The sequence below is a fragment of the Caenorhabditis briggsae genome (assembly GCF_000004555.2).
Source record: "Caenorhabditis briggsae complete genome, chrX, whole genome shotgun sequence".
Lineage (NCBI taxonomy): Eukaryota > Metazoa > Nematoda > Chromadorea > Rhabditida > Rhabditidae > Caenorhabditis > Caenorhabditis briggsae.
Window position 1 is genome coordinate 19,729,078 of NC_013491.2, and position 22,546 is coordinate 19,751,623.

General features: G+C 37.0%; 3 protein-coding genes across 3 annotated transcripts; all 3 read right to left on the reverse strand.

The window, feature by feature from the left end:
* Positions 1-534: 534 nt before the first annotated feature.
* On the reverse strand, positions 535-3,402 carry CBG07347 (the record flags this gene model as incomplete). Its single annotated transcript, XM_002645644.1, has 8 exons — positions 535-1,071; positions 1,122-1,274; positions 1,323-1,529; positions 1,579-1,679; positions 1,953-2,027; positions 2,081-2,212; positions 2,266-2,608; positions 3,289-3,402. 8 exons carry the CDS (start codon positions 3,400-3,402, stop codon positions 535-537), a joined length of 1,662 nt encoding a protein of 553 aa, XP_002645690.1.
* Positions 3,403-6,371: 2,969 nt separating this feature from the next.
* On the reverse strand, positions 6,372-8,025 carry CBG28090 (the record flags this gene model as incomplete). Its single annotated transcript, XM_045240620.1, has 4 exons — positions 6,372-6,731; positions 6,781-6,984; positions 7,618-7,715; positions 7,764-8,025. 4 exons carry the CDS (start codon positions 8,023-8,025, stop codon positions 6,372-6,374), a joined length of 924 nt encoding a protein of 307 aa, XP_045098676.1.
* Positions 8,026-18,528: 10,503 nt separating this feature from the next.
* Positions 18,529-22,243, reverse strand: CBG07345 (the record flags this gene model as incomplete). Its single annotated transcript, XM_045240621.1, has 5 exons — positions 18,529-18,804; positions 19,489-20,237; positions 20,579-21,126; positions 21,172-21,514; positions 21,997-22,243. 5 exons carry the CDS (start codon positions 22,241-22,243, stop codon positions 18,529-18,531), a joined length of 2,163 nt encoding a protein of 720 aa, XP_045093553.1.
* Positions 22,244-22,546: the final 303 nt, after the last annotated feature.

Genomic DNA, 22,546 nt, shown 5'->3' on the forward strand with positions numbered 1-22,546 from the left:
TGCTCCGCTCAAATCGTCTGAAAATCGCCTAAAATCTCGTCTGAAAAACAAAATTGGGAGAGAAATATTTGAGCAGTAAAAATACTGGATCAACATATCCAACAACAAGTACCGGGAATGAATTTATTTTGAACTGTGAAGTTCGTAGCTTTAGAAATACCAATGACATTGCAAATGCGTTGACGTATGTGAATCGGAGGGAGAATACATTATTAATTTCAGGATAGACAATTTGGAAAGAGAGAAAGAGAGAAAGAAAGACAGGAAAACACATGATTTGAAAATTTTCAATCAAGAAGAAAGAGATTCAAGCATTGCATGCACATCATGCAGATATATTAGCCAAATAATTACGAAACAAATGGGACTCGTGAAGTTTTCAAAAATTGAATGAATGGAAGAATGGGAGGAGAAGGAAAAGCAATTTGACAGAAAGATTCGAGATAAACGACAGTAAGACAGTACAAGGGAAGATATTTACGTCCAGAGATTTTTGAGGGACCGGCTTTGTCACGGAATCGGAATGCATTTCATTTAGATGGGTTGATCTTGGTTGAGTGGGGCCTCTGCCATGACCGCATCGTCATCTTCCTCAATGATTGGATCGTCATCTTCGACAACGTTTGCATTGTTCCACATGTCCAACAACACTTGGCCACGCCTCAATTCCTCATTTGCATTGACAAATTCGTCGTTTTCCATCCATGGGTAGTCCTCGGGATCAGGACCTGCGTTGCGCACATCCTCATTTCTCTCACCGCGCCACCCACCAAACCAATCATCCACTTCACCTTGCTCAGCTCGCTCCAAGCGACTCGCCGCCTCGTATCCCTCGTCACGGAGACATTTTCTGTAGGCCAAAACCTGTCCGATGTCGGACCGATCTTTGTTCTGCCCGAGATAAACTACCATTTCTGAGCATTTCCGAAGAGCGTATCTAATGACCATCTCCTTCATTCGAGCGTAGGCAGCACGATTTTTATCCATTTCTTCTTGGATGAACTTGTCGCGCTCGACATTCTGTTTCTCAAGCGTTTCATGGCGGACTCCCTCGCGGCTATGTTCAGATTCCTGAAAAAGAAAGATTGAATTTTGCCTTTCTGTTGACTGATGAAGCTTACCAAGTTCACTGGATTACTGTTCAGGTACTCTTCAACGGAGCCAAAGTCTGCAATGTGCTTCGCATTGATCTCTTCAACTCCTCGATCCTTCTTCAGCTCCAGAGAAATCTCATAATGTGCCATGTACAGATTCAGAATTCGGTCGGTATGATGCTGAAATTATGCAATAGTTCAAAGGGGGTTCACAAATTCAAAACTTACTAAGAACGCGGCTTTTTGCAGGTTGCTCATGCACCCTCCCGCGTTGTGATCCCGCCACGTGGGACATTTAATACAGTGCATATCGGAAATTTTGGAGGGGTCTCGACAAGCTTCGAGATACTCGATCTCTAGCCCTTGCCTCATTTTATAAAATTCCTGGTCCAACGTCCACGAATTTGACAGAAAATTGTACAAGGGGAGGTTCTTCTGGAACAAGATTTGTTTAAAGACATGAGTTAACGTCACTAATGAAAACCTGAGTTCCAACAATTCCATGTTCCGTTGCGCATGGGGTGAGGTGCTCGACGAACTCAGTGTTCAGGATGAGAGTGTTGCAGAATGAGCACTCAGTCTTTTCTGAAAAAATGATTAGGTGATCTCGTTCTTTTTCCGGGCTTAGCCCGGCCCTGTCGGCCCGGGTCAAATTCTGAAATTTCTAAAATTCCAAAGTTTTTTGAAATTTTTCAAAGTTTCTATATTTATGTAAAAACTAAAAATCTAAGGAATTCTTCTTTGAGGTAGAAAGAGAAAGTTTTTTCTCAAGATATAAAAAAATTAGCTATCGGGACCGGGTTACAGGTTCGAATTCGACAAGACCCTGAGATTCTGCGTGTTTCTCTTCCCACTCACTTTGCTGCTCTTGCTGAGCTTCAATTGCGTACTGAGCTCGATGGATAGCTTGTTGAATCGGCATCTCTCTTCTGTCTGAAAAACCAAAGATTTTGTTTCCCGTCACTCAGCGGAGCTGAGAGCTGTACCTGGCACACGACGCCGAGGGGGAATTGGTATCTGTTGACGACGAATTCTGTCGTCTGCATCGTCGTTGGCCACAATAGCCTGGCGCATTGCACGAGCTGCTTCGCGTAGACGCATTCTGGCCTCTGCTTCGTCTGAAAAACCAACTATTTCGTTTCCCGTCACTTAGCGGATCTGAGAACTCTACCTCTGGCACGACGCCGAGGCGGAATTTGTCTCTGTTGACGACGAATTCTGCCGTCTTCATCGTCGTTGACCACAATGGCCTGACGCATTGCACGAGCTGCTTCGCGTTGACGCATGCTAGCCTCTTCACCGCCGTTGTCTACAATAGCTTGGCCTAGTCTACGAGCTGCTGCTTCGTGTTGCTCACGAGCTGCTTCTAGCTGTTCATGACGATGGTCATGATTTCTCACAACTCTCATCACGTTCTCCGGCTCCATTGCGCTGTGGTCCACTACCTCCCGCTGGTCCTCCTGGTCCTGGTCTTCGATGAGTGGCGGATCAGGTGCGTTGTTGTTTCTGTTCGGCTGAAAACATGATAATTTCAATAAAGAATTTAAATCAACGATTGAACAACGATTGAAAGCGTATATGGAAATAATGATAGTATAATGTTGGTGAATTCTTTGTTTTAAAAATCAAGGTTTATATAAAGAATTTCCTGCATCAATGGCTCCTCCCCTTTAGCAATATCGCCGCATGATTTCTCCTAAGAGTTTTTAACAGCAAAAAATAGTTTTTTTTCTAGATGTTTCGCTAGAAAGAAAGCTTCAGAAAATGAACAGCAAAAGTGATCTAACGTTAGGTGCTTTTTGGCTGCAAAATCGGAAGAGAATTTTGAGAGAATGAATGAATCGGTGATAAATTAACATAATAATTAATGAGGCGGACCAAAAAGTAAGAGCCGCATGGCTCCTTTTTCGAGGGACGATTAACGCTATTTTTTTCAAATTTCTGAGGTTTTGAATCAGAAATCGTCAGAATTTTCTGCGTTTTTCAACCTAGTTAAAAAAACCAAAACTGAATAACGTAAAACTTTTAAAATTGACACCTGGAAAAAATCCACAACGGCCATAATCCAACCCCAAATAATTCTCCCGATCATGGATACCACGTCGACAACAATTCCAAGGGGCCGCAATTCACACACTGAAAATTTCAAAAAAAAAATGAAAATGAAGACACGTCGAGCGGTATGAGAACTAACGATGGCCGCGTCTCGTTCTATCGATTCTCTCTTCTCTATTGCTTTTGAATGCTCTGCTGGTCTCCGCAAATCACAGACTATTTCGCTGGATTGACCGAGTGGCAGAGAAAACATCAACTGAGCAGAGAGAAGGGGAGAGAAAGAGACGTGGCGAAGAGGTGGAGGGGGCCAAGATAGAGTCAAGTCGGGAGAAGGAGAAGATGTAAAAGAAAAAAAGGTCTGGGAAAAAAGGCCGCATAAAATCACTCTCAAAAACACCTCAGAGATTCAGACGTTGAAGGAAAAATATTAGATTCTGGGATTGAAGAGAGAGAGATAAAAAAAAAACTTTGTGGGTTTTTGGCTTCTTTTTTTCACAGCTATTTTTGTAATTGAAGTTAGAATGAGATGGAGATTAGAAAGATTAAATGGAAGCCATGGATGCTACTCTGGAATTTCAAGAAGTTTTCTGAGGGATCTAACAATGGTTTCCTCTTGGAAACTGTAAACTTATATTTGTTTCGTTTTTATGATTTTTGCAGTTCCGTTTTTCGTTCTTGCGAGATGGCTGACCTTGTCATATAAAACGCAACTCTCCTTTTATTGTAACAATCGTTTGATTTGTTCTGTGGGGGGAAAGGTAGAAGATGCGTTATATGGTAACAACAATATGTCTACTATCGGGGTCTCTGTATCATTTTACAAGGAAACCACAACACCTCGTTAGTTTGGATTTTGATGAAATTTACAGTATATGTCAAGGATAGCCTATCTAGACATCCCTGAAAATTTTAGAACACTCTCGCCACTTTCAGCCGAGTTATATCAGTTTCAGTACCAAAAATCGCGTTTTCAGTGCAAAAATAGCGATTTTCAAAGGTGATTTTCTCCGCTCCTAGGAGGTTCCAGAACATTTTTTTGGAATTTTTTTGAAATTTTTTTTTCTAAATTTTGGTTCTAATCTCTTGAATTGATAACATTTTGAAACATATGTCAGAGGGATCCTGAAATGTCGCACAATAAGAAAACAAAAAGAAAGAAAAAAAACACTAGAGGGTCCGAACCCACAGACTTGTGACTACTGGCGCCCACCACATCCCCGACACCACGCTGTCGACATTTACTATTTTCGAAAGGCGCTTAAATGTCATGCCCTCTTCAAACTCCCTTTAAAGGGATTTCGGGGATGAAATGTGCGATAAAGCATGCAAATCAACGGATTTCAGTACTAAAACTTAGGACTGATATAACTCTGCTGAAACTGGCGAGCGTGTTCTAAAATTTTCAGGGATGTCTAGATAGGATATCCTTGACATATTCTGAAATTTTCATCAAAATTCAAACTGACGAGGTGTTGTCGTTCCCTTGTTAGTGTAGTGCGAAACGAAAAGAGGAAACAATAAAATGTGGCTCTCTGGCAATCGTTTGTTTTGGGCAGAACTAGAGAGCCTCGTTCTATAGGGAGCTGAGGTTCAGATTGCCTATGGTGATGTCTAGCAACCACGAGGTGTTGCTTATTTTGAAGCAAAGTGTGGGTGAACGTATAGAGTTAGAGGAAAAATACCACGTCATATTGGAGGCAACGCAAATAGACAAGAACGTTGTTTGTGAGAGGTCAGAGAAAAGTACATTTTAAAAAAATCTAAAGTCGAGGATGCGAAAATTCAACATGTAAAGAGAATGAGCAGAGATACCGTAAACACTTATAGAATGATCCCATTTCTTTAAAAGCTGTGCCGATTTATCTCAGTTTCTGTAAGAGATACCAAAAAGTAGTCAACTGACAAAATGTTTTTTAAGTCATAATACACAATTTGCCTGTTTACTTCTTTTGTTACATTTCACAGAAAATGAGATACATGAGCTCAAAGTAGACAAGTCGGGAGAGGAATTCTATTGGTGTGTTTATAGTATAGTTAAATGAAGACAACTGAGCAAGATATGAACAGGGTAAACCGCGAGAATGACTAAAACTTTAGTGATTCACACGAGTCGGTGGAGATTCTGGTGATTTTGGTGAGTCATCAAATTTCCACATTTTTTTGTGTGGAAAATGAACATATAAACAAAAACAAATATTGTAGAAAACCTCTGACATGTCACACAGAAAACCATGTGATGATCAAATTGTTTTGAGCTTTTATATGTAGGAAAATACATTTGGGAATATTTCTGGTATTCGCAAAATTTCGAAAACAAAAGTCAGTAAATATATTTCATTTTTTGTAAAAAAAAAGTAGAGGCTACTTTGTGGTCAACGTGCATTCTGGCTTTTTGGATGTTTGGATTTGCCTCAAGACGTCTCTAATACGTCCACATGATTACTTCAAATTTTAGTTCTTGGTTGAAACCATCGATTAGATACTTCGTTTGTAGCCAAAGTAGTATCAAAACTATCCATAAAAATATAACGTCAACGGGGGAGGGACCGAGTAGCAACCAAGAAGCGATACTCTATGTTTTTAAAAAAGTTTATTGATTATTTAATTGAAGAAGCTTAAAAGCGGGACGGGCATTAAATGAAAGGGGCATATCCAAGAAAGGTGAAGTGGGCGAGAGAAGTTTTATAAGACGGGGTGAAATACATTAATATTGTGATCAGCTTCAAAAAAAGCGCAAACTAATTATAAAGTGTGAGATCGTTATTCAGAATGAGCTATATTTGAAGGGATGTTTTAAATGGTGTCTCTGCCAAAATGTGACAAAAGAAAAATAGTGAAATGGGTGAAACAATGAATTTCGAGAATGTGAGACCGGGAAGCAAACTAGCGAGTGAACAGGGTTAGGTGTTAGATAGAGAGACGATTACCTCAAACACTCAAATAGAATGCTGTCTTGCACTTTGAGCTCAGTTATCTCAATTTCTATATTAGATATCAAAAGTGTCTTAAGTAACATAGTATTTTTGATAGTATGATGAAAATTCTTTCAACTGACCACGTTTTGATATCTTTTTAAAGAAATGAGATATATGAGCTCAAAGTTGTTTGATAACCATTCTATTTCATGGGAGGAGGGTGTATGATAGAGAGACGGTTATAAAGGAAGAAGGGTTGGGAGTATTTGAAAAACAAGTGCGAATGGAGGGAGAATACAAAAACGATTTAAGCAGATGCAATCATTCTTCCCGGTGGTCCAATGATGGCACGTTGAGTGTTGAAGGCGTGATTGTTTCTGATCGATGAGATCTCTTTGAGTGTTTCCATGTTGTACTTGTCCCGAAACTCCTTCAAAAGCTTCACAAATGTCTCACGTGAACGAGCAATATCCGCTTTACACCAAGCTGCGTTTCTCATCAGAGCAAATCGAGCTTTCTCTTTTTTGTACTCCAGGGTTGGGTTGGCGATCTTCCACTTTTCCTCATACTCCTTCTCTACGATAGCATCTTCTGCGTCTTTGTACGACTCCGTATAAAGCATATACGTTGGAAGAATTGCGTTGTCGATGAAATTGTTCATCTTATTCTGCAAAAATCAATATTTCGATTTGTGTTGATTTTTTTTTACAATATACCAAGAATGTCGGTCCCGGAAGATTAGCCGTACATGAGTAACATTTGGATTTAGTATCCATTGTGCATCCGAAGCAGATGAACGGGAATCCACTGCCATCGACCATTGACCGTTTGAAATCGGCCAGAACTTCCTCTTTGATGTTTTTGAAAAACAATTCCAGTTGTGTCTTGCAGAGTTGAAAATCGAAAATTGAGGCGTCTTCCTAGAAAAATTAGGCAATTTGCATTTTTCTGATTTTTGTCTCAATTAAAGTGTCCGTAATATCTTGATCAATGAAAGTTTGGGGCCACTAAGAAATTAAGTAATTATCTAGAAAACATTAGGTCATATTCTATGAAATTTGACGTTTTAAAAAGATGACCTAATTTTTGCAGGTTGAATTTTCTAGGCCGCCATAATAAAGTGTCCTAGAAACGACCTGTCATTCCCTAGGTGTTTTTTCTAGGATATTTCGAAGTGGTGGCCTAGGAAACTCGACTTACGAAAATTAGACTGTCATGTTAAAATGGTCTAGAAAACCAACCAGGTAAATATCAGGTCTCTTCTAGGCCAGAAAATTCGGTGGCAAACAAGACTCAAGTTGAACTAGTTAGGCCATCATGTCAAAGTGGCTTAGGAAACCATTAAATGTATATCTGTTTCTTTATAGGCTATAAATGTTGGTGGGCTAAATTTGGTTTTTATGAAAATATATCAGCTGATCTGAAGTTCACAACATGAAGAGTTCACAACTAAAAATAAGATTGTTGAGTGACTAATGAGGCTTAACTTCAACGTGATAACCTATTCATTTTCCCCACTGCTTCCCTGATGTTCTAAATTTCTTTTCACTAACCTCGCGAACCGAATATTCGAAGCCTCCGTTGCAGTTGTTCACATCTTGCTCACTTGGCCTGTCCGTTCGTCCTTGACGACAGAACTTGCAAGGACCCGCTGAAATTAAGAGGTTCTCTTTCAGAAGCTGTTCACATGTCAACCCGCCCTCCTTTCTTTCTTTGCATCTCGAGTAGTGACGCCAATCAACAACAGGAATATCCTTTTTGCAAGAGAAGCACCGGTACATCGGCTCACCCGGGAACTCGATTCTCGCGCGGCGACTGTGACTGGGGCGAATAGTATCTGGGACATGTCGTGAAGGTTTGAATTCTGTTGAACTTGAAGAGAGCGATGCACTGACGGTTTGGATCGGCTGCTCCTCTACGTCCGAAGAATTTGGACGAACACAGTCGACGAGAGTCAACATCTTTTTCTTAATTCTTCGGAAGCTAAAACACATGATGTCCAGTCGAATGAAAATGAGAAGAGAAGGATGCCACTTCAAAAAAACTAAAAAATGGGCGGAGCCAAGAGGTACCGAAAACGAAGCTAGAGAAAAAGAGAAAAAGAGAAAAGCACGTAATTAATGTATTCCAACTGTCAAGCATCCTTGGGAGGTTCGAGATTTTTTTAGATGGATGATGACAAAGTGGAGAACACCCTCGGTGAGCACGAAAATGATTGAAAATAGGGAAATATTGTAATTGAGTTTTTCGGTGAGGTGTCAAACCCTTCTTTTTTTTGACATGACAGGTTTTTGCGGCCCAATCACAATTTTAGAAGAGAAAACAGGAAAAGAAGAATATTGATTGATGATGTATTCTTTTCTTTTTCCGAAGAGGAAAAAAAAATGAAAAACAGGCCAGCTTTTAAGAAATTTGAAAAATGCTGGGATTTGGAAAGTCGGCTTTTGGAACTACTGTAATAAAATTTTGAAAGCTGCTTCGGTACAAACCATTAGTTTCAAAATGAATGAAAATCTATGTTTCACGTTTTTAAAAGAAAATACGCTACTGGACAAAAAAAAAGTCGAATTGCAGAATCCAGTGAAAATTGATCAGTTTGGAGGGTCTACAAAAGAATTTATCACTTATCCGTTTGTTCTGAAAATTTCAGAAATATTGGGCGCAAGTGTGAGGCTCTATTTTTCTAGTTCACAACTTTTTCGTATAAATTTGATGCATTTTCTGTTTCACACAGGTTATCTCTTCAGCAAATGCCTGTATAAAAAAGTTTTCAACTATACAATTATTGCTCTATATTTCATTTATGGTCCTAGAAAGTTACAGACCAGGCGGACAAACAATAAGTACTTTTCCAGACACCTAAAGTTGGCCATTTCTTAAATAAATTTTCATTTTAATTTAGAATTCCGGCCAGCACTGTACATTCAGCTGTGAGGGTATGGCAAATTGAAATTATCTAAGAAAATCAAAATTTTCTTCTTTCGATTCTTCTCTAAAAATAGCGATCATTTCGAAAACAAAGTGTCGTCAATCAGGTTTTTTTTACATTTGGGGTCATCAGGGTATTCGTTGTCGTTATAAATTTTATTTCAAGCATAATGACGTTTCCGTGCCTGTTACGGAGTGGATAAGTACGAAATGACGGTTTATGAGTACAAAATGACGGAATAGTTTAATCTGCATTTTGAGTGGAAATTTTTTAAATGTACAATGCTCGCCAAAATTCTATCATAAAATAGTCATTTCAGTTCAAAACAGACAACTTTGGGTGCCTGAAAAAGTATTTATAACATGTTTGTTTGTTCTGAAAAATTTAAAAATTATAAATCAAATGAAGAACTGCATTTTTGTAGTTGCCCACTTTTTTGCACATTCAGTTGTTTGAAAGATACCTGATGTCAAACAGAAAACCCCAAAAATGATTGGTTTCAAAATCCTTATTAATTTCAGGTTCTTATGTCATACAAATTACTCATTTTTGTTAGAAATGCGGTATCTTGGGAATCCAAAATTTCTCGAATAGAATAACAACCCTAAAAATCAAGATTGCACTTTGAATGTAATGTGATGACCAATCATTTCAAAGTTCACAAGATTTTGTTCACAATTCGTTGGTTGGAGTCAACTAACAAGGGAGCCTCAACACCTCACAAACCCAGATTTTTATGAAATTTTCAGCTTAGGTTGAAAATCGCCTATCTAGACATCTCTGAAAATTTTAGAATCCGCCCGCCAGTTTCATCCAAGTAATTATCAGTTTCAGTACCAAAAATCGCTTTTTCAGTGCAAAAGCTGCGTTTTCAAAGACGATTTTTTCAAGTTTTTTCAAGACGTTTCAATGCATGAAGTTTGTTGTGTTATATTCAAACTTTAATGAAATTTGATATTTCAAACTTTTTTCTCAAAATTTTTTTCCAATTTACAAAGAAATCTGGAAAATCGTGGAAAAATTCAGCATTTCAAATGTTTTTGTTGTGAGAAAAAGTTTGAAAAATCAAGTTTTATTAAAATTTGAGTATAAAACAACAAATTGCATGCTTTGAAACGTCCTAGGACATGAGAAAATCGTCTTTGAAAACGCTGCTTTTGCACTGAAGAGGCGATTTTTGGTACTGAATATGATTTTTGGTGCTGGTACTTCTTGGTTTTTGGTACTGATAATTACTTGGATGAAACTGGCGGGCGGATTCTAAAATTTTCAGAGATGTCTAGATTGGCGATTTTCAACCTATCCTGAAAATTTCATTAAAATCTGGGTTTGTGAGGTGTTGAGGTTCCCTTGTTAGTTGGCTCCAACCAACGAATTGTGAACAGAATCTAGTGCACTTTGAAAAGATTGGTCATCGCTTTACATTCAAAGTGCAATCTTGATTTTTAGGGTTGTTATTCTATTCGAGAGATTTTGGACTTTTAAGATATTCGTATTTGTAACGAAAATGAGTAATTTGTATGATATAAGATTATTATTAAATTATTAAGCATTTTTAAACCTTTTTATTTTGGATTTGAAAAAGGAGTTTCACAAAAAAGTCAGCGTCTGTAACAAATTCAGTTCTGATGTCTTGAATGAAATGTTATTTTATGGATCAGTAATGAAATAAAAACTCTATTCTTATAGTTAGCAAATTTTTTGTACAATCATTTTGGGTCGTTTTCTGTTTGACATCAGGTATTTTTCCAGCAAGGAATGTGCAAAAAAGTGGGCAACTACAAAAATAAAGTTCTTTATTTGATTTATAATCTCTCTTTCAGACCCCCAAAGTTGCCTGTTTTGAACTGAAATGACTATTTTATGATATAATTTTTGCGTGCACTGTACATTTTAGAAATTCCCACTCAAAATACGGATTAAACTAGATTGTAATTTTATGATTCATGTTTTCCTTAAATATCAAAACTGGAAACACAAAAATACGACATCGAAAATAAATTGTTAACATTAAAAATATAGTTCAAAATATATAGGTTTAAGTGAAACCATTCAAAAAAAATAAACAAAAATACAATCAGAAATTCTGAAGAAACTCAAAAATTTTGAAGAAACTCAAAAGCCGATGAACCTTTAGTTCTATTTGAATTTGGAAAAAAAAGGAAAAACAATAGCCTACATTCTTCTTTGCTGGCACAGAATGGACTTTTCCAAGAGTTCCTTAAATAGAGAAGTGAAAGAAAAGTCTAAAACACACTTTAAACTTCCTGCATCCTCGAATTGCAAATGGAGACAAAAGAAAGAACAAAAAGTCAAAGTTAAACTCTCTGTCGTTAAACTCTCTTTTCTTGATTTTTCCGACTGGAACATTAGTAGGAAGACATTTCGGAATCAATCTATTAATGTAAGTATGGGAAGAGACAAATTGGAATGATGAAAAGTTTATTTTTGATTATTTTGAGGGCTTTGCACGTCATACCCACTTCTTTGTCTTGGTTTTTGAATTTATGATGGAAAAATGGAGCAGGCGAGGAGGGAAGACAAAGTGACGAGTCAAAAATGGAAAATTCAGGAAAGAAGGAGGAAGAAGAGAAGCTTGATTAATTGAAGCTGAACTTTTCGCATTCAATTGGAATTTGAAATTTGGAATTTGCTATGAAATTATATTTTTGATCCAGAAGGAACATTGAAGAGTCTAAACTTAAAACAGCATATTTTTACTCTATTTCTCGCATTAGGGAAATCGGAGAAAAAACGGATATCCATTAATAGGATTTCCAGAGAATACACATGATGTCGCATGATTGGACTTTTTCTCACGGCAGGGATGTAATAAGAATGAGTGCTACATAAATTAAGAAGTGTCGACGGCAAATTTGGGAAGAACAAAAAAAGAGAAGAGAGGAGACTAACGGATGGGAGAAGAAGAAAAGAGAAGTCAAGAAAGCACGGAATGACTTTGGTTGGCTCCATCCGAATTATAAACAGAATCTGGTGTACTTTAGATGGTTGGTCATCACATTACAGCTAAAGTGCAATCATGATTTTTAGGTTTGTTATTCGATTCAAAAGATTTTGGATTCCCAAGATACCATATTTCTAATGAAAATGAGTAATTTGTATGATATAAGAATGTCAAATTTCCTAAGAATTCTTGAAATCTTTTTTCTTCTGATTTGAAAATGATTTTGAAAAAAAAAGTCAGCGCTTTCCAAAAAATCTGACTAAAAATTGAAAAGTGCACCACTTCTTCTCAGAGTGCACAATTAATTTCCGGTAGTGACTCAAGTGTCCCACCAGTGAAATTTTTTAAACTCAAGTAGTTTTCATTGAAAAAAAAAGAGTCCTCTTCACATATACATACAATTTGTCAGGTCACATTTTCTGGACAGACAAGAGAGAAATGCACATAAATCTGAGTGATTTACTATTTTTATATTATTTCAAACTTGAAATAACGACATCCGAGCGACAGATTTGAAAAATGTAGTGTCAAGTCGGATGTGGTGTGAGAGGAGTGATGAAAGTGACATCAAAAGGTCCTGGGAGAGGAAGGGAGAAGGAATTTTTTGAAAAAAATTCTTATGTGGGATATTTGTCACTGAAAATTGAGTTTCAGAAAACAAAAGAGTTGATAAATGTTATATCTTGCAAGCGTGGGAGCTGGGAAACGGATCTGAAAATGTGACCGGTCAGTAAACTGGGAATATGGTTAACGGCCTATGTAGTTTGAATACAAAATTACATAATTCAAACTATTCACGCACAATCAACACTGAGTCACAAATTTCAATTTAATCAGTTATTCGCTCGATTTGAACAAATTTCATAGATATGTATGTTTCCTGAAGTTGATGTTTTACTTCTGCAGTGTGTCATTATCCCTAAACAAGTTTGAGAAACTGAGTGATTCACAAAGGTCAAGAGTCAGCAATCATGCCATGTATCATGACTTCTTATTTTCGAAAAATGAATAATAAGCAATAGTTTTAAGCGTTGATCAGAAAAAGTGTCAACAGAAAAATGTGAGCTTGAATACAAAAACAATGAGCTCAAAAAATGGTTAAATGTGATTTGAATAGGTGAACTTTCAATATCAGGTGTAATACCGTAATCCCTGAAATCGAAGGTCCACCAAATTCTTAAATTTGAACCAATTTTGAATGGCTGCTATGCAAGATGTCAAAAATGTGTAAATTGATAAAATGTTTGTGAAATTATGATAAACAATTTATCAGTTGACTATTTTCTTATATCTTTGACAGAAACCGAGATACCTAGATTGGCTCAAAATCAAAAGGTAGGGAGCCCGTAAAACTTTTTTCACATTAATGAGCATTTTTCAAGTTTCAAAACATTCGAACTATCTTGTTTGAATACGACTCAAACCACATGACGATTTCGTGCAAAACTGTTATTTTCGAAAACTTCAGAAATATTGAAATTGACATAAATCTGAATGATTTATTACTTCACATGTGTAGTACTTCATATCAAAATTAGTACAAGTCAAATGACAAATTCAGTTTCAATATTCAGTGTCATATTAAATTTGGTACAAAATTTGTGATGGAAATGATGTCAAACGGTCTAAATAAAATTTTAAAATAGAACTAGTTCAAAGGGACATTCAGGAAAGTGACGTACAATTCAAAACGTGAATATCGGTGTTTGTAGTTGCCTACATCATAGAAAGTGCAGATTTAGGTGACAATGACGTTAATCAGCGGAATATGTGCAATTGTGAGAAAATCTGTGAATAGATTTTAGGAAGAAATAACTCTGGAAATGTGTCCAGGTGGATGGATAGAGATTTTCCAAAAATTGGGAACAAAGTATCGTGAACATTCTAATTTTTAAACTATCAGAAGCAAATATCTTTCTTACAACCAACGATTGAAGGGGTGTCTCTTTTACTCGTTGAATGTTGTTCCGTTTTTTCAGAGAGAACACATGTCAGACCAAAACTGATGTTCTTAAAATTTATGGATTTGACAGGTCCAAACCATAATAATGAACACTGTTTATTCACTTTTTAGAGATCAAAATCGTTTTTCAAATCAATGTCAAAAAAGTGAAATCTTTTAAAATAAAACCCAGATTTTTCTTAGAATTCGAAACTTTGATGAATAGTTCTGAATTCAATATTACCGTATTTCTATGATAGGAGCCAGCCCGAACTTTCAATTTCAAACTCAATTATCTCGCTTCCTATGAAGATATCAAAAATTTGTCAATAGATAGATTGTTTATCACAATTTCTCCAAGATTTTATCAGCTGACATTTTTTTTTAATCTTCTACAGAAAGCGAGATGATTGAGCTCAAACATGATGATTTGATGTGCTTTCATTACAGAAAATACGGTATCATTGTCGTCTTCCGCCGAAACTTCAAACTCCACTGAATTGTTGAAATATAAAAACTGATTTTTGAAAAAGGAAAACTTTTCGTTTTCCAGGGAGGAGCTTTCAAAGCCAATCTAAAAATTTCTTCGGACCATCAAATAGAATGGAATGAAATAATGAAAAAAAAACCTTCGTCCAACGTACCAAGACTTGAGCTCATAAAAGTAAAAGAACCATAAAATGGGTACCGAGGCGGATCCCAAAAAACTATTATCTCGTAAAATGAAGGTCTTGTCCTCCATTAGGTAATAACTAAATGGAATTCGGAATAACGAATGGAGAGAAGGGGTGCTTAAAACAATTCGTGAGGATAAGATGAGTTCTGAAACAAAGGAAATGTGAAGAAAAAAAACTAGCAGAATCTCGCAAAATGGATTTTTTTTGAATTCCCGCCAAAACTGAAAATTTTAGATCACAGCTAGAAAAGTTTCAAAAATGAAACGGAGAGTTTTTAGTTTTGGCAGGTATTCGAAAAATTGAAAACGTTCTAGAAGTTTCCAGCAATACACAGAATTTTACATTTTTTGCTTTTCGAAGATTTTTCTAGGTTTGTTTCAAATATATGATTTTGTGTTGTTTCTGTGTGAATGGAGTTATTTTCCTAGCACATAGGAACATTTTTGGGTCGAATTCTTCTTTTAATTCTTGACTTAAAAAATGACATACTTGTAACCGGGCCTTCGCCGGGCCCTTCACTTGCCTTGGAGTTTTTTTTTGAATAAATATTTTTCAAAATGATACTATTTGGAGAACTGTGTCTTGTCTATGAACAAAGTTAGAAGTCGTAAAGTGGCCGGCTTTGTCGCGAAGGCCCGGGCCGGGCCGGGTTTCCGTTTTTTGTTTATAACTTTGTTCGTAAACAAGACACAGTTTTCAAAATGATATTTTAAAGTTCTCGTCCAGTTCAATCCAACCTAATTTAGTTGGTTTAACAATATTCATTCTAAAAGAAACTATGGCAGATCCCGCGAAGGCCCGGTTGCAAGTATGAAAAATGACGAGGTTGAGTACGTAGTCACTGGAAATGCAACTTCTTCAATATGAAAAAAAACAACTTCAATATAAAAAAGACACTTCATGAACCTCCAAACTGCAAAAAAAGAAACTCTCTTTTCATTAACTTCAGATTCCTCCCATGAACATCAACGACCACTTGTAATTAGACACCAACAAAACGGATATTGCGCGATTGTATAGACTTTTTGCAGTTTTTCTTTGTATAAAAATTTTTGGTCTGCTTTTTGTGCTCCAAAATGTGAAATCCATCTAAATTCGGAATGCGAAATTTCGATTTTACATACAATTTGAATATTTTCACACTCTTCCCTCTCTTTTTTCGTCCTAACCAAACACCCAATCCTGTCAAAATCATTCAATGATGTGTTGGCCTAAAAACTAATCGCAGCCAATTCGCTCTTTTTTCCCATCGAGTAATCTTTTGAAAAGTTGTGTCGCTCGTCGTTTTTTCATCTCTTCATTCTCGTTTATGATCTTGCACTTTTCGGATTGACGTGCAGATAGCGATTCGTCGAGTCGATCATTTACAATCTTATCAGTGCCCACAATCGTCTTCAAAAATGCATCGCAAAGCACCTTGTAAGAAGTGTGATAACTATTGCAAACAAGGAAACTTCTAGATTCTCAACTTTTTTTTTGATTTTGGGAACAATGAGCAGAATAGAAAGAGGGAGGAGAAATGTTTATATTGAATGGATGGCCTGATTGAAAAATGTTTTTTTGCTCCAAATTTTGCAGAACGCTTTTTCTAGTTTTAGATTTGAGGAACTGATACGTGAGTCAGAAATTTTGAAAGGATGAGAAGTCCAAGAGATTTTTTGGCCCATTTTAGTAGGCGAAGATCCCACAAAAACAACTACCGTAACCGATTTTTGAAAAATTTTCCATTTTTAGGTTATTGCTTTCTACCGCTCTTAGTCAAGTTTTCTGTTATTTTTCCCTTTAGAAAATTGAAAAATTAGAATTATCGGAAAATTAGAATTAACCCAAATTGAGATAGTAAATCCAAAAAAATATTTTTGGTTACTGTAGTTGTCGTTGTGGGACCTTTGGCCACAGGAACCGGCGTTTATCTTCAGCAGCTACATTTTTGTACTGAAAATTGGAAAAAAACAGGTGGGTTTCAGGAATCGATCAATAGCTAAAAAAGTAAGAATTTTCGAAAAATTCTGTGAACGCAAAGTTTTTGATCTAGGTTGATTTTACACCCTCAGAAAATTTCGAAGTGATTCGACACGTGACAGCCGAGCTCTAGACTCTCTGAGAATGGTCATAATCAACTGAAAATTACGTTTTTGTATATCTTATCGACCGGTATTGTAGCTATTTGCATGACTTACTGAAATCAAGTCATTCACAAATCTTATCTTATCCGAGAGTTATTAAAAGTCAGAATCGGTTTAAATAGGTTCCGAATTTTATGGAATCCCAAGATCTTGGCAAACCGCAAATATTTCCTAGGATTTTTCGGATTTTTCTTCTAATCCCCGTTTAATCGTTTCGAATCACTTGACTTGCTAGTCGTAATCCCAAACAATTTTCCCTCCATTTTCCATTTCTTCCTTTCCAGGTGACAGGTACTAACACATGCCCAGTTTTCCTCCCAGTTTTAATTAAATTTTACAACGCTCCGAAAAACCAATTTCAATTCCAATCAGTTGTTTTTTTTTCGCGCCCAAATGCGAAGTGATTTTTCAAACCTTTTGCCGCAGCCGCAGCCGCCGCCCAACCGCCATTACATCACTCCCAGCCATCACGTCTCACGATTTTCAAGTCTTCCCTCTCCTCTTCAACCTTCCACCTCTTCTGTGCCGTTTCTTCTTACTTCTCTCTTTTCAAATTATCGAGAAACTTCGCCGCGTCTTTTTCTTCTTCTTCTTTTGAGGAGAATTCAATTGCCAAACCGGTTTTTGCGTTCTTTCCAACTGAGAAGAAGGAAAAAAAATTGGAAGAAGAATAAGACGTGGAAGAAGGAGAAGGCGTGAGAGAAGAGGAAGAAGAAGAAAACAGAGAGAGAAAGAACAATGAACGATAAAAACGTCGCAACCAGAAGAGCGAGCGTGCTGTCGACGTTGATCGGGCGAGAGAGGAAAAGAGAGAGAGAGAGCGATAGAGGTGGGCGGTGACTGACCCATCTTTTTTTTGGGCTGACAGCGCAAACCGACAAGGCATACACCTATTCGCATACACAGTTCTACTCAGCCATCGGCAGTTGTGCCCCCTCTGACCGCCCGTGTGTATTCACAAGTATGCCGGTGTGTGGTTTCTCACTTTCCACTGGTCTCGATGATGTTTTTTTTGCCCAATCGAGTTCAACTGACTGTGAAAAAATCTATTGCTCGGCTCATTTACTTTCGGCACTGTAGTACTAGTAAAGTGACGTATACATGAAATTTCAAAATTGTTGTATTTTCCTCAACAAAAAACAATACTTTATTTTTGCATACGACTTACTGTCAAAATTACTATGTCACGCGCCTTATATTGTAGCGCCAACCAATTTTGAATTTCGAAACTGATAACGGCATAATCAATCACAACGAGACCGCTCTTGCAAACATACTAGTTAACAATTGATTGTTTTTCAAATCTTCCAGCCCTGAAGTCTATTATTTCTATTCCATGTAAGTTTAAATTAATAGCTGAGGAAGACTGAAGGGAGCTTTCTTTTGACAGTTCGATTTCGAACTCTTACTGTCATGGAGGCGCTCTCTTCAGGTGAACTCTGGCTCTTTTTTTTTGTTTTTTTCTAATACATTTGCAGGTGCGAACTTTAGACATATTCGTCTTTAAAGTGAAAAATTAAATTTGGTTTTGTAAAAAGTCGTGAATTTACCAAAAATCGAGAAATTCCGGAAGTGAAAAAAAAACAGTTTTTTCTAGAAGGAAATACAAAATTATAATTTAGCTGATTGTCGAAGTTTCCTGTTTTCACAGTTCCTTCAATAAAAAAAAGACAAGGGTTTGAAGCGAAGCTTTTGCAACTTCGATTATTTTCTGGCCGGTTTTTCAATAGAGAAATCGTTTTATTGTTCAATGAAATGTTGTATAAAACAAAAATAGTGAACGGTAAATCAATAATTTCAAGAGATCAACAGATTATGACACAACTCAATTAGTTTTCGGTGTTGTTTCAACTGAACTCCATGTTTCAGCCACTGCATTAGGAAGCTTTCCATTTTCCACGGATCCACCAAGCTTTTGAGATGGTCGGTCAGATTTGAAAATCACTTCGAAAAGCATTTTTTCCAACCTGGAAATTCGCAACATAAAATAAAATAAAACAAGCGGCAAAGCTGACTTGAGTGTTGAAATTTCAAATAGACAACTCCAGAAGAAGGCAAAAACGTATGCCATGAACGTAGCTGGCAGAGTAACATGGGTGAACTGCAATGAAGAAATGTTTTGAGAACATCAATTTAAAAGGTTTTTGTCCACAACGACTTTGTTTCTCTTCCTTTTATGATACCTAAACCTCCAAACTACACATATTTTTGCAGTTCTCGGTTTCTGTCGCTATGATATTGATATTACTCATGCGCAATCGGCAACGCAACACTGTAATTATGAGATTATCCAAAAATGATCCCTTTATGGTTCCTTTGGCATAGTCTACGCAATCGTAATAGGTTATGCGTTATTGTCAATGATTATTATTATTATTATATTTTGGATTCCCCCACATACAGTATCAGCCGAAAGCTTGTAAAAGTATTTTTCAAGAAAATAGCTAACTTCAAATGCCTACATAGTATAGTAAATGCCTACATAGTATAGTACTGGTCAATGAAACTGAACTTTTTCAGATCTACTAAACAATGATAGAGCTTCAAATTTGTAGTTGACAATGTTATTGTGTGAATGAATCAAGATGAGAAACAATACTTGAGGCTCTGAATTCGAGGCTGGCTCTGAATTCGGTACTATTAATAAAATTTTGTCACTTTTTGGATTCAAGCGCAATATTATATTTGAACGAATTTGCACAAAACAGCTGTTAATCACAAAGAATTATATTTCGGGAAATGCAAGTTTCTGAACTTTCCAAAAAAAGTATGTACAAAAACTTACCACTTCCCAAGTAGAATAGAAATGAAGGGTGCCACTGATATTATGGTAATAAAACAAAACCATCCAGTGCACAATATATGCACAATAGGATAATCTTCCAAACGGTTGCCATATCGGATGAGACATAAAATTATTGATAGGACCACCCCATCCCATATGATTCGCAGATATCACCCAAGAAAGGAAGACTGCCCAACCAAGACGATGGAAGTTGTAGAAAGAGGCCCTTGCGAAAACACTCCAGTGAGATCCTTTGTCGTAGTCATAATTTCCAAAAATACAAAATCCAGCTATCGCAAACGCCACTGCCCATCCACCTAACGCCAGTGCCCAGTTCAACCGAATTTTTCGATTTCCATAATGAGCCAGAAGATATCCAGTGAAGATTCCAACGAGATACGGTGGACATCTAATCCATGGCTTTGAGTATATCACACCAAAGAAATGAGTGGCATCTCCATTACCATAACTATCAGATGCCATATCATACACATTGAAAAGGACATAGGTAGCAATTATACTCCCAATACATCCAGAAACAAGTAAAGCGGTTCCGGCAGCAAATGAAAAATAGAGAGCAATGAGAAAGATGGGAGATGCAATGTATAATTGGGTGTCAGCTGCAAGATACCAGGTGGGTCCGTAGCAGGTGTTGTTGTTATTGTTCGAGGTATCACCAAAGTTGTTGATGTAGAGAAGATTTTGCCACCAACTTTCCTTGCATGCATTTGATTCAGCGACAAGATCATCTGGAAGTTTTAAACGGTTTTAGTGAGGTTGCGGCGCCTGGTATCTTAGAAGTTACTGGCTCACAACAGAAAGAGTAATTCCGAAATCCGTGAACTGTTCTAATGATTTCTATAGCTATCGGTCAAAAACATTAACTTCGCCAACTCTTAATCAAAAATACCCAACTTCAGATTTCTAAAAAATATTGTAGTCTCTAAGTCTAAAATTTTACAGGCCGTAAGTCTAAAATTTTACAGGCCGACTAAACAAAAATAGAGCATTCATTTTGAAGTTAATAACATTTCTGTAGAAATTCGTCTAAATGAAAATTTCACTTTGAAATTATGTTGAAAAAACTCACTGAACGCGGATGCCGAAAACGTTCCTTGAAGATATGGCGCATAAACTGTGAAGAAACCAATAAACAACATCACAGGAGGTGTCAACCTCAGATAACGATGAACATAGAACATCACCCAAGTTACTGGATTCGTTATAATTTTTCTGCTCGGCTTGGTTTTGAAAAACAGATACGCAACTACGATTCCAGAAAGCACGAAGAAAGTGTCTACTGATAAAAAAGCATTCAGAATTAGATGGTTCCAGAAATGCTTTGGAAAATTGATGATTGGTGAGAGCGTATTAGACAGAATAATGTACAGATAGGAGTGTCCCGTGACGACCCATGTCATTGAGAACAAACGAATGCAGTCCAATGACTTGATGAATCCTGGTTTTTGTTCTTTCACTGATAGAATCAATTCTGCGTTTGTCCAGAAAGAAAATGCCAGGAGAATTTTGAACAATATATTTTTCTCTTTGTCATTTTTATATCCAAATAGAGAATCTCGAAAGTAGTCGAACACGGTAGCCGCTACCGCAATAAAAACCATCACCAAAAAGAACGATCTGAATATCAACAATCAATAATAGATTTACAAAAGTGTAACTAACGAAAATCCCCAGAAAGGCGCGTCTTTTTCAACATCAAATTTCACACAATATGCTGCACAAGCAGTGAATGGATACAAAGACGCTTGATTGAAAATGTTGATCATATCCTGGTGGTCACATGAATACGGTAGGCAGACTGCAAGCCTCAATGGTAAAGAGTCAATAGGAGAAGAAGAGTTTCCAGCAGCACAAGATACATTTTTTCCTGGTTTGATCACCAAATAGCAGTAATTTGTCTCATATTTAACACCACTGATCCGCTGGCATTCTTGATAAGATCCGTCGTACAATGTTGTAATTTCCAACATTCCTGGTACAGGTATTTGTCCGAATGCGTCCAGCTCTGAAAAATAAATCCGTTTTGTTTGTTATTTTGGTTTTTAAAGATAACATCGGTCCTTAAGTATAGACGTGTCAGTTTTTCTTTCATCCATTTCTATGTGTACTTAGACTTCTCGGCTGCAAATGTCATATTTTGGGCGCTGGTTGGCCAGATTCCGATAGCGATTTTCCCAGAAGATGCCCAAACAGCAACTCAAATGATGGCAAAAGCAAGAGCAAAAGCTGGCTGGCTTTGTTTGGGTTCGCCTAACAGGTTCTACCTTCGGCTTGGGTTCGCCTAAAATGTTTTTTGCCCAAAAGGCGCCGAAGCTTGCTCAAAATGTGGCGGCGCTCTGACTTCGCTCAAAAGGCGACCATGTTCGCCTTAAAAACGGCAATCCTACTTATTTCGCTCAAAAGACGACAGTAGCAGTTGAGTTAGGGTCCAAAACACCCAACGATAACTAAGAAATCTTTATATTAGCACAAACTCTTCAAACTTACGTTCTATAGCATATAAATTGTCTTCCAGTATTCTCAATTCTTCAGTGGTACATTTTCTTTGAGTGATACAATCCAGAGAGACATTCGCAAAATTCTGCAGAGACTGAAACCAAATCTCGGTGTCATTCAAACACTGTGGGCTTAAGTCATGTAATGGTTTTGGTGCCAGAATATTTTCTCGAATACTAGCCAATACTGTATGAGGACATATAACCAAGGAAATTACTAGGAATAAATTCAAGAGCATAGTTGCACTGAAAGTATGTTCTTCTTCTGGTTTATATACACAGAGGAATTTTTTGATCTTCAAATGATAACAAGAAATCAGACTACATTTTTTCTTTTTCGATATATTAGTGATGAGGTTTCAGTTGAAACTTCAGTGAGTCAATCTATTCACAAAAGATAGTGAAGATGTTTGGTAGTTCTTGAATGTAGTCCAGACTTTTGATAAGACGTTTCGAAATTCTATGCATGTTTTATCAGTTGTCGCAAAAACCTTCACCAAATGTGTCATCAATCGGAACTTTGCTCTTAAATTAATGATTAG